The sequence below is a fragment of the Globicephala melas genome, chromosome 1, assembly GCF_963455315.2.
Source record: "Globicephala melas chromosome 1, mGloMel1.2, whole genome shotgun sequence".
Taxonomy (NCBI): domain Eukaryota; kingdom Metazoa; phylum Chordata; class Mammalia; order Artiodactyla; family Delphinidae; genus Globicephala; species Globicephala melas.
This window is the reverse complement of record NC_083314.1, coordinates 175,212,637-175,225,517: the sequence shown is the minus strand read 5'-3', so window position 1 is coordinate 175,225,517 and position 12,881 is coordinate 175,212,637. Positions and strand designations below refer to the sequence as shown.

Genomic DNA, 12,881 nt, shown 5'->3' with positions numbered 1-12,881 from the left:
CACACAGAAACGAAGACCCAACACAGCTAAAAATAAATAAATAAATATTAAAAAAAAAACAAAACAAAACATGCAAAAACCGTTTATTTATCCAAGCAACACCCTATACTTCCAAGTGTCAACTCCCTTCCAGTGTCTGCCTGCTTTGGTCACTCTCCTGTGCCTTCAGGTCATTGCTTCTTATATTTATCTTATAAACCAGAGTGTACAGTTATTATTTGTTGAAGGGTTAGTATGAGGGAAACTATTCTGCCATTACTGGAAGTAAACGCAATCACTTTAAATTTTATCGTTAAGAACAGAGTTATGAATTTAACTCTTCCAGTTTTAATCACATTCTGTAGTTTTAATTTGCAATGTTTTTATTTTCTAAGTATCTGATAATAATATTTTTATTATTCCTTAATCAAGTAGTTATTTAAAAGAGTGCTTTAAATTTCCAAGTAATTAGGGTTTTTTTGTTCTTAATATGAATTTTTAGTTTTATTGTATTACGGTCAGAAAATGTGGCCTATACAATTTCCCTTTCTTTGAATTTTATTAATAATTTTTGGTTGCTGAATATTTGATAATTTTGTCTGAGAAGAAGATTATATATCAATTAACTCTATCTTATTAAAAGAGTTTGTGTGTTGATAGAGTTTAAAAAAAGCATTTAAAGTACCTGTGGTTTTCAAACAATTTTTTTGGTGCCATAGAAGCTTTTGTTCAAAAGAAATACTTACTCATTTACAAATAAAACAGATCATAAAACAAAACAGCGCTGGTTCTACTTGGGAGGTGGAGATGTGGAGTGGTGGGAAGCTAGAGCACAGCCCACTAGATTCTTCTTTCCTTTTGGCTACCTGTGGAGATTCTTTAAAGATGGAAGAGGAGTGGTTCAGGACTGGTAATGTGAAGGACTCAACGTGCTGTTGCTGGCTTTGAAGATGTGCACTATGAGCCAAGGAATACAGTTTCTCTAAAAACTGGGAATGGCTCTCAGCTTTTAGCCAACAAGAAAACAGGGACCTCGGTCTTACAACCATAAGGAACTAAATTCTGCCAACAGCTCGAAGGAGCAGAAAACGGATTCTCTAGTCTCCAGAAAGGAACACAGCCTGCTGACACCTTGATTTTAGTCACGAAAACTTTACCAGACTTCTAACCTACAGAACTATAAGATAATAAATCTATGTTGTTTTAAGCCACTAAGTTTGCGGCAATTATTACGACAGAAACAGAAAACTAATACATAAGTATGGATCATTTTTAATATTTAAACTACACCCTATCTTGGCCTATCACCATTCCAGCCAAGTTTACACCGCTTATCACTGTTACAGAATACACAGGTCCATATACATAAATTAACATAAAAACATTGAGTATTTTTAAATTGCTAATGTGTTAATGACTTCAGATACTATGCATAATGCCATCTCTGTCAGTATTCCTAGAAACTGTTATGCTTTGATTTGCAGGAAGGAAACGAATTTTGTAAAAGTTGTTCTTCTTGGTATTATGTTTTTCAATCAGGTATCTACCTTGTTTTAAAAATAGATGATAAATTCCAGAGCCATTGGATAATCTGTTTTTAAACCTTCCAAGGATGGGAAAAGCATGTCCCTGAAATAGATCAAGAGCTCACCTTCATTTATCAAATACCTAGCTTTCAGAGAGATACTCACTTATTCAAATCAATTTCGTAAGTTTGCATATGAGGTTTATCTCCAGTCTTGTCTGGGTCCCATCGATAGATGGCAAATTTCTTGATTCGGGGAGCTGTGGCTGCAGCTGTCTGGGCCCCACGGCAGGCCTGAAATTTAAAAAGTTCACAAGAAGGAAAAAAAAATCATTAAAAATGCAAGATAAGTCCTTCATTTAGTTGCCACTATAAACTGCAATACTGGATACAAACCCACACATTACTGACACAGTCTTGGAATAGGCAGTCATCCAATATCCAACACACAATACTAAGTACCTGTAATATGCCAGACATGGTGCTGGGGGCTGGTGAAATGGTGCTTAATAAAACAGACATAGCCTTTGCCCTTATAGAATCTACTTTGTAGTGAACAAGAAATGAAATATTCACAATAAAGTGTAGAGAGGGAAGAATGCAGCAGAGACTTGCACTAGTCTAAGTGGTCGGGGAAGGCTCTATAAATGATACTTAAGCTGAGGCTTGATGTATAGGGATGAAGGGGAAGGAGAACAGGGTGTTATAAACCTAGGAACACATGTAGAGGCCCGGGTGGGGAAGAGCACAGGCACCTGTGAGGACAGAGAGAAAAGTCCACTGTAAAGCAGGGTGACTTGACAAGGGATGGAAGAGCGGCAGACTCAAGGAAGTTAAGAAAGACTTGTAAGTTTTCATTTTATCCTAAGAGCAATAAGAAGCTAATAAAAATGTATCAGGTGGGTGACACAATCATTTTTCTTTTTGAGAAGAACATCACTGGCTTACAAAGGAAGAATTGTCACATGACATCTGGGGAAACCAGTTAGAAAGCCACTGCAGTTGTCAAAATGAGATGCTGGTGTTTTTAGATTAGGTGTCTTAGTCTGGGCCATTGTAAAAAAATCCAAAGACTGGGTGGTTTAAACAACAATCATTTACTTCTCACAGTTTTGGAGGCTGGGAAGCCCAAAATCAAGGTGTCAGCAGATCTGATGTCTAGTGAGGACCTTCTTGGTTTGCAGAGAGCTACATTCCTGCTCTATCTTCGCATGTTGGAAAGGGATCTCATGTCTTTTCCTCTTTTTATAAAGGCATTAATCCCATCATACAGGTCCTACCCTCATGACCTAATTTAACCCTAATTCCCTCTCATAGGCCCCATTTTCAAATACCACCACAGTGGGGATTAGGGCTTCCACATATGAATTTTGGAGGAACACAAACATTCCATCCATAGCATTATGGCAGGAAACAAGATAAAGAATATTGTATCTTAAAATAAATTTAGGGAACTAACAAACAGCTGAGACCTGCTCTCTCTGATGATTCTGTTCCATCTCCTGGGCACTTACAGTCCCTGCCAGTGGGTTTCACACAGCGAGCCAAGGAATCCTAGAGTGCCACCCAAGGGCTGCCGGGATAGGATAAGGTTAAGAGGGTAGGCCTGACTTCCCTCACTCCTTCAGCCAGAACAGCCTCCCCATAAAAACATATTTGCAAAAAGGGTGCTGTTGCTCAAAAAAAAGTTTTATATTTAAGTTTATACTCGTTAAAAAAAACACTATTATTGCCTGGCACCAAATTAAATGCTTTATATTAATTACTCCATTGAATCTTCATTTTAAAGATGAGAAAAATGAGGCTCTGAGATCAAGTGATGGGCCCATGATTACAGAGCTGGTGAGTGGAGCCAGGATTGGAACCCAGGTCTGTCTGTCTGGCTCCAGAACCCATGTTCCTAAACACTGTACTATTCATTTGTGAACATTCTCAGGTCTCTTCTTGGTGCCGTTTTCTTTTTACGTCTTAACTCCTTAAGGGCAGGTGTATTAGTTCGGGTTCTCCAGAGAAACAGAACCAATGGTGTATACATATATATACACATATAGGAAAAGAGATTTATTATAAGGAATTGGCTCACGTGATTACAGGGGTAACAAGTCTCAAGATCTGCAGGTGGCAAGCTGGAGAGCCAATGGTATAGTTCTAGTCCAAAGGCCAGCAGGCTCAAGACCCAGGAAGAGTCGTTATTTCAAGTCCAAAGGCAAGAAAAAAAATCAGTGTCTTAGTTTGAAAGCAGTCAGGCAGGAGGAACTTCCTCTTATTCGAAGGAGGGTCAGCCTTTTGTTCTACTGAGGCCTTCAGTTGATTGGATAAGGGAGGGTAATGTGCATTACTCAGTCTATCAATTTTTTAAATTTAATTAAAAATTTTTAATACAATTTTATTTTTTTACTTTATTTTCTGGTTGCGCTGTGTGGCTTGTGGGATCTTAGTTCCCCGACTAGGGATTGAATGCTGGTCCTCGGCAGTGAAAGCGCGGAGTCCTAACAACTTACTGTATACAGTAGGTCCCCTACATAAGAACCTTCAAGTTACAAACTTTCAAACGTGCGAACGTGCATCTGGTTCCAGCAAGGAACCATCTCCCACCTCCTCTCCCTCCTCCCGTCAGTAATTCTTCTTGTCTGTTCACTCGATGCCAGCCCCTGTACACCAGCTGTTATACTGTACTACTGTACTTTTAAGGTACTGTACTGTAAGATTAAAAATGTCTTCATCTTTTGTGTTTGTTTTTTATGTATTATTTGTGTGAAAAGTATTACAAACCTATTACAGTACAATATAGCCGATTGTGTTAGTTGGGTACCTAGGCTAACTTTGTTGGACTTACGAACAAACCGGACTTACGAACGCGCTCTCGAACGGAACTTGTTCGTATGTAAGGGACTTAACTGTAATGCTAAGCTGCCCCCATCCCATAGTTCTTGAAGCCCTTTTGCATTTAGGCAGATGAAACAAGGTCTCAACAAGTCCTGCTGAGCTTCCACTATGGTGATGAGGGATCCTGCCAGTCCAAAGAGCATTTATAAGTTGAAGATAGAAATATTCAGATGGTATTCCAGGCCAGCTATTTCTCTTATACACTGTTAAAGAAAGTAAAAACTCTTAAGGTTAACTGAGTAATTACAAGAAATGCAATGGAGTTTATTACTTGCTGGCAAAAACCGCCCCAAATTAAGTGAAGCTGAAAATATCAGCTCTCAGCATAAAAGAAGAGAATATATGAAGAAAATGAAAGTGAAGGTGAGGATGAAAGCTGTATTTTATCTTATCACCAAGCTGGCTAAGATCCTTAATAAAAGGAAAGTCATTTCTGCAAATGAACACTCTTCACTAGGGGCTCCAATGTGAAATGACAGGAACGTTTGGCTAATGCCACCTTGTGGTGTTTAAGAGGAAGTGGAGGAAGTGAAAAGATTCCTGAAGACATTATTATTATTATTTTTTGGCCGCGCTGCATGGCTTTCGGGATCTTAGTTGCCCGGAACCTGCAACCTCGGCAGTGAAAGCGTGGAGTCCTAATCACTGGACCACCAGGGAATTCCCTCTTGAAGATATTAGCTCCAGCCGCTTTCGCTTGCTTAACACACCCCCTTTTTTGTTTTTGTTAGATTTAATGAGGTATATTCATTACAATAAAATTCACTAATTTTAAGTGTATAATTTGGTGAGTTTTGATAAAGTTATATAACTTCTACCACAATTATGACAGAATATTTCCATTCAGAAAGTTCTCTAGTGTTTCTCTGCAGTCAGCACTCTCTCCCTACCCCTGGCAATTGATCGGCTTTCTATCACTACAGATTTGCCTCTTATAGAATTTCACATACATGCCATGTGACAATACATCTTGAGTCTAGCTTCTTTCACTCAACACGATGCTCTGAGACTCATTCACGTTGTTGCATATACCCATAGATTTGTTAGTTTTTTAAATTACACTTCTCATTTGGAAATAACTGTAGAATCACATGCATTTATAAGAAATAATACTGAGATCCCGTGTACTCTTCACTCAATTTCCCCCAGTGGTAACACTGTACAGAACTACAGCACAGTATCATAACCAGAGTATTACCACTGATATAGTCCAGGTACAGAACATTATTTCCAGCCCGGCAAAGATCCGCTCTTTTACAGCCACAGCCATGCCCCTCAGGCCTCCCATTCCTACTCCTTCACCCCTAGCAATCACTAATCTGTTACATTTCTGTAATTTTGTCATTTTAAGAATGTTATATAATGTAATCATCTCATACGTAATTTTGGGAGACTGGCTTTTTTTCCATTCAGCACAACTCTCTAGAGACTCAGCCAAGTTATGTGCCTCAACAGTCTTTCTTTTTATTACCACGTAGTGTTCCATGGTCTGATGCACCTCAGTTTGTTAAGCCATTCACCCACTGAAGGATATGCAGGTTGTTTCCAGGTTTGGGCTATCATGAATACAGTTTAATGAACATTTGTGGACAAGTTTCTGTGTGAACATAAGTCTCCATTTCTCTAGGATAAATGTCCAGGAGTGTAATTGCTGGGTTGTATGGTAGTTATATGTTTAACTTTTTAAGAAACTGCTCAACTGTTTCCCAGAGTGGGCAGCTGCTATGCCTGAGGCAGGTAGTAGGGGGAAAGGGATAAAATGCCTTTAAAAAATATACAGGGGGGCTTCCCTGGTGGCGCAGCGGTTAAGAATCTGCCTGCCAATGCAGGGGACACAGGTTCGAGCCCTGGTCTGGGAAGATCCCACATGCCGCAGAACAACTAAACCCGTGAACCACAACTACTGGGCCCGCGCTCTAGAGCCCGCGAGCCACAACTACTTAGCCCACGAGCCACAACAAGCCCATGCGCCTAGAGCCTGTGCTCCACAACAAGAGAAGCCACCGCAATGAGAAGCCCGCGCACCGCTACAAAGAGTAGCTCCCGCTTGCCACAACCAGAGAAAGCCTGCGATCAGCAACGATGACCCAATGTAGCCAAAAAAAAAAAAAAAAAAAAAAAAAATTAAAACAAACAAAAACCCCACACAACAGAATATCTGAAGGCGATAAAGCCCAACATAAGTTTTGGGGTACCCCAAAGTGTCACTAATTTTTTTCCAAAACAATTTAAATTCATTTTGAGTTTTGTACACAACGTATTTTATACAACATTTGGTGGGGTAAGGGGGGGCTAAAAGGAATGAAGAGAGAAGATACTGAAATCAAAATGGCCAGGGCAGGTTGTGGTTCTAAAAGTGATGGAACTTTGTTCACCTTGAGGGCTGAACTAAGAGTTAATCCACAGGATTATGGGAGCTGTGATTAAAACAACATTCCCCAAACAAAGAAATCTAAAAATTTGTTCTGTAGGTGTCTATGTAGTAGAAAGTAATAATAATAGCTTTCATCACTCAGCCCTTACCACGTGCCAGATGTCATACTAAATTATGTCTAATCTTTACAACATCTCTATGAGGAAAGTTTTTTATTCTTAATTAAAAAATGAGAATAAGGTCATATAACAGAAGAGCCAGTATTCAAACATAGGTCATCTGACTCCAAAGTCCAACCTTTTAGCTGCTATATAGTGGTGAAAATGCAAATCCAAAACAGAACAGCACAAAAAGATAATTCCTCTCCCCCAAAAGATCCACAGAGCAAAAGTTTTTACTCTACTTACACAATCAGCAAGATTTTAGGCGGTAGTTGGTCCAGATATAGTCATTCACTTATTTGTTCAACTACTATGCTCCAGGGACTGTTCTGGGCTTTGGGGGAATCAAGGACCAAACAGACATACATCCCAGTCCTGTGCAGCTTACACAGTGATTGGAGGAGACGCACACAAATAAAACCTATAGTTTGTCAGGTGGTGATAAATGCCATGATGGGGGTGGAGGGAGGGGTAGAAGGGGAATAGGGATCCTGGAGACAACTCTAAATGGGGTGGCCAGGGAAGACTTCACTGAAAAGCTGACACTTGAGCAAAGACCCAAAGGAGGTGAGTAAGCAAGCCACACATAAATCTAGGGGAAGAGCACAGAACGCAGAGGGAGCACGGAGCACAAAGATCTTCAGGTGGGAATGTGTCTGAGGAGAAACGAGGCGCCGGTGGTAGCTGAGAATGGAGTGAGTGAGAGGGACAGGAACAGGAGAGGAAATCAGGACGTTAATGGAAGAAACAGACCACGCAGGGCCTTCGAAGGACTTTTGCTTCTACCCCGAGTAAGATGGGAAACTACTGGAAGGTTCTGAGAAGAGGAGTGACAAAGACAAGTTTTGAAAGGATCATGTTGTCTCCTGTTTTGAGAACCAAATGTAGAGGTGCAAAGATGAAAGCAAGAAAAGCAGGAAGTAACTGCGATAATCAGCTAAGAGATGATGATGGCTTGAACGAGGCTGGTGGCTGTGGAAATGGTGAAAAGCAGTTAGTTTTTAAATACACTTTAAGAAGGAACTGACAGATTTGCTTACAGATTGGGAGTGAGGCAAAGAGTAAGGATGACTCCAAAGTTTTTGGCCCAAGCCACGTGAAGGATGAAGTTGCCATCAACTGCGATGGGAGGGAAAGTTGGTGTGTGTGGCAGGATTTTGGTTTTAGGCAAGCAAAGTTTATTAAATATCCATGAGGAGATTTTGAGAACATAGTTGGGTGGCCATCTGAATCTGAAGATTTGGGGTGAAGTCTGGGCTGGAGACATAAATTTAGGAGGTTTCTAAAGCCCAAAGGAGTGTCTATAAAGACAAGGCCTAAGGACTGAGCCACAGCATTTAGAATTTGGGGCAAAAAGGAGAAATCAGCAAAGGGAGACAGAAAGAACTGCCAACGTGCAAGGGGGAAAACCTGAAGCCTGGGATGTCCTGGGAGTCAGGCCAAAAAAAGTGTTTTGAGGAGGGAGTGAACAATATGCTTCAGAGAGCCAAGTACCATGAGAACTGAGGACTGACATTGGATTTAATAAAGCCAAGGTCACTGGTGACCCTGACCCAAGTACTTTCCGTGAAGTGGTAAGTGTGAAAAGTCTGACTGGAATAGGTTCATGGGAAGATGTGGGGAGATGAACTGTGGTCAGCGAGTTTAGACACCTCTTGAGACATTTTTCTATAAAGATGAGTGGAGAACTGGGGTGGTGGCTGGATCCAGCTTTTCTTTGTTTTTTTTTTTAAGACGGAAGAAATTACACCATGCTGTGTGCTGCTGCTGCTGATCCAACAGAGAAGGAAAACCTGGTAAGGCAGGGGAGAGGGGAGACTTTCTGGAGAGCTATCTTTGCCTCTTTATTTTTTCACATACAAATCTTGTGGGGTCTTAGTTCCCTGACCAGGGATTGAACCCATGACCCCTGCAATGGAAGCGTGGAGTCTTAACCACTGGACGGCCAGGGAATTCTCATGGAGAGCTACCTTTTTTTAAAAAAGATAAATTTATATATTTATTTTATTTTATTTTTTATTTTTGGCTGTGTTGGGTCTTTGTTGCTGCACGTGGGCTTTCTCCAGTTGTGGTGAGCCGGGGCTACTCTTCATTGCAGTGCACGGACTTCTCACTGTCGTGGCTTCTCTTGCTGCAGAGCATGGGCTCTAGGTGCGCAGGCTTCAGCAGTTTGGCAAGTGGGCTCAGTAGTTGTGGCGCACGGGCTTAGTTGTTCCGGGGCATATGGGATCTTCCCGGGCCAGGGCTTGAACCCATGTCCCTTGCATTGGCAGGAGATTCTTAACCACTGAGCTGCCAGGGAAGCCCTGGAGAGCTATCTTTGAATAAGCAGTGGGACAGAGAGCACGAGTGAAGGGCAGCCAGTGGAGTGCTGCCGACTGTCCCACAGTAACAGGCAGAAAAGGAGGATATACAGGAGGAAGTGGGGAGGTGGGCAAAAATTTGAGTTTTTTTTTCTTTGTAGCCTGTCCGGAAATTTATACCACAAACCCATGACCAAGGTGGCGGGAGCGGGGCGGGGGGGGGTGGTCCTTCAAAAGCATTTCTACCTCAATCTACAAAACTAGTGAGTATTCAAGGCTTAGCGCACCTTTGTAAGAAATCTTGGATAAGATGAAACCCCCAGTTTATAATTTAAGGGAAGAAGCAAGATCATCAACAACTGGACTGAAACCGGACGGAGGATGAGAAGGGGGAATTCTGGATCATGCTGAAGGCAGCTTGTTATGTCCCTAGGAAATCTTCCTTAAGGAGCAGGCTTGGAGCTAGATGCGTGAGTGGCATGGGTCCAAATCCAAGCTCTACCACTTAGTAGCTGGATGTTCTTTGGCAAATTACTTAACCTTTCTGATTTTATTTCCTCTTTTGTAAGAAGGTTGGGAGTATTAAAATCTACCTCATAGGATTAACTAGAGGGCCAAGTTTCTAGCATGGCTCAGAAAATAAGTTCTGCTTTTTAGTATTGGCAACCGTACCAGTTCTCGTATTATTCTGATTGGCAGATAGGTATCCTACGCCCTGCCAGTGCTAGGAGCAATGATATACACAACTGAAAGTAGGTGGTAATTGCCTTCAAGGAATACAGAGTCTAGACGAAGAAATGAGGCAACAACACAAACAACAGTTAATACATTACAGTTAAATACAGGCAGAACTGTGGTTCGGTGGTGCAAACTAAATAAAAGGAATTCAGAAGAGAAATCCTACTGTGTCCTAGACTCCTAGGAACCTGAATGTACCCAGAGCTAATACACCAAGCTCATTACTTTTTAGGTGGCTTTTGTGGGTCTGAATGCATATTCCTACAAGGGGGTGCATGTGTGTGGGAATCTTCTATTTTCTCTGCCCTCAGGAGGCCCTACAATGGCCTCACTTGGAATTGCAACACTGACCTATGAAACCAGCCTTTCCTATAATTCATGCTTGGAAGAGGGACCTGAGCTTTAGTACTCACTCTCATTGGTGGGGTTCTCACAACTTAATTGCCTGCTCAGCAGCTATAAAAGGAACTGGTAAAAATGTCGTTACCAATCACCAATTTAATGTTCAGAGGGCACCAGCTTGAGGTTCTGGTAGGCAGTCCTCTTTCTCAGCCCTGCTTCTCAGGGAGACTGTAAAATGACTCGTCTAAGTTCACGTATAGCATAGTGGAAAGAGCTAGCATTAGAAGATGGGCCATATGCACGGTGCTGCGCAGCCAGAGCAGTTTCTTAAGATGAGACGTATTCTCATGGGAGTGCAAGAAGAGGAGAGGACCGAATATTTCTTGTACACCTACCATGTGCCCAGATCTGTGCTAGGAGTTTGTCACACATTATGTTCAAAACACTGAGTTTAGGTCCTGGAACAACTGGTTCTTGGCTGCGATATTTTTGAGCAAGTAAAAAAATCTTTCTGGGGCCTCAGTTTTCAAATCTCTAAAAAGGAAGTTAGAATTCCTGCTCACCCACCTTACAGGGTTTTTTCAGGAGCCCAGAGGAGGAAAAAAGATTTGAAAGATATTTGTAATACCTCAGTCCCTGATATACACAGATTGCAATGGCAGTTTCCCTTCCCCTTCTACCTGTTTCCATTTAGAATGCAGATCAGAAGTGTGTAGTTTCCTGACAATACAAGGGGCGCGGAGGAAACGTATCAATGCACCCGCAATAATATAAACAAGAGCAGTGCCAAGCTCTGTACCTGTGATCCAAGCCCAAACTCTGTCGGTATTATGATACGTCCTTTACAGACAGGGATACTGAGAGGATGACGCTGCTTTAAGGAACCCAGATAGATCCTCAGGGGGCTGAGTGGATTTTCCTCCGTTTCTCCCTTCCCCTCTTTACTGAGCCCTCAACCTTTGCACCCCGGAGGAGTGCCTCGCCTCCCAGTCCCAACCTTCACGCTCCGGCGTTCTTTCTCAGAGGGGATGGTTTGGTGGCAGAAAAAGGGCTTGGCGTTCAAATGTTTGGACTCGAATTCTGCTTCCAAGCCAGTCGTCACTCGCTCGCCATGTGACCTTGGGCAATTCAAATCCCCTCTCTAAACTTCTTTTTTATTCTTATGTCTAAAAAAGTCCTCTCCGCCCAGACCAACTCACAGGCTGCAGAGAGGTGCAGAATGATAACCAGCAGGTATGCTCCCGTCCAAAATCAGAGCCCTGAGCAAACGGGAGCTGGTATCCTCCTCCCTGAGGCCTGGCCCTGTGCTCCCCTCAATCTCCTCCGCCGCCCCCTCAACTGCAAGCCATCTCTGTGACTTTCATCCCTGCCCTTCCCACCCCAGAGTCGAAGCTCACCTGCAGGCAGGCTCTGCCAAGGGTTGTGGCCGGGAACCGGCGCCTCAAGGAGACTGCGACCACCGCCGCCATCTTGGATCCTGACGTCGAGCCCCACCCCTTAACCCCTGTCACTCTCCGCCGGCGTCCCGCCGAGCACCGCGGCACCGAGCCAGGATCCACCGAGGACCCGCTAGCCGCGCAGGAACCACCGAGTGGGAGGCGGCTTCCGTTTTTCTGAGGGGGAGGAGGGAAGGAGGAGAAAGCCAACAAGAGCGTGCGCAGTTGCGGTGGGCTCAGCGCATGCCCACTTGGCTTCCCGCGTTGGAAGGTGACCTTCCTCAAGGAAGGGGGCGGAGTCTGAAAAGGAGGGCAGTGGAAAGGGGTGGGACAAAGAGCATGATGGGGCGGAGCCATCTAATACAAGTCTTAATCCGATTTTTTTTTTTTTTTTTCGGTACGCGGGCTTCTCACTGTTGTGACCTCTCCCGTTGCGGAGAACAGGCTCCAGACGCGCAGGCTCAGCGGCCATGGCTCACGGGCCCAGCCGCTTCGCAGCATGTGGGATCTTCTCGGACCGGGGCACGAACCTGCGTCCCCTGCATCGGCAGGCGGACTCTCAACCACTGCGCCACCAGGGAAGCCCCTTATCCCGATTTTAACCCCTTTCTTCCTGAACATTTATCAATCAATCACGTCACTCAACTCTGTCGCTGAGTTCTGTCAGACACAGTGCGGTTTGCCTGAGACTGTCCAGGTTTCAACACTCCCACATCCTGAGAACCCCCTTAGTGGCGGGCAAATCAGGGGGGTTGGTGAATGAACCGCGGGGACTTCAAAGATGACCGACAGAAGTGTCATTCATTCATTCATTAATTCTGATCTCTGGTGGCCTCCGCCTTGCAGCGGCTTGAAAGAGGGTTTCAGTTCCTGGCCAGTGATTGAGGTTAGGTCGCAGCGGTGAGAGCACGAAAACTAGCCACTAGACCACTGGTCAGTGGCAAGGCCTTGTTTCTTCAGCTTTGCAGAAAAAGAATTCCCACAAAGACAGAAAGTAGTGAAACAAGTAAAGTGTTTATTAGGAGAAAAAAAAGAGTACAGTACGTGTGGCTAGATACACGGGTGGACTCAGAGAGAGAATCGCACCCTTTTGGTTTGAATCACTTTTATGGGGCATTTCTTCCGGGTTTCCTTTGA

At 43.4% G+C, this 12,881-nt stretch overlaps 1 protein-coding gene across 1 annotated transcript in view; it reads right to left on the bottom strand.

The window, feature by feature from the left end:
• Positions 1-11,975, bottom strand: part of SDHB (succinate dehydrogenase complex iron sulfur subunit B) — a 34,948-nt gene extending 22,973 nt beyond the window's left edge. The window contains exons 1-2 of the mRNA XM_030876980.3: positions 11,706-11,975; positions 1,671-1,798 (exon numbers count right to left, since the gene is read on the bottom strand). Coding sequence (XP_030732840.1) covers positions 1,671-1,798; positions 11,706-11,777 — 200 coding nt within the window. The 5' untranslated portion in view covers positions 11,778-11,975. The remainder of the gene's footprint in view (positions 1-1,670; positions 1,799-11,705) is intronic.
• Between the last annotated feature and the right edge of the window lie 906 nt (positions 11,976-12,881).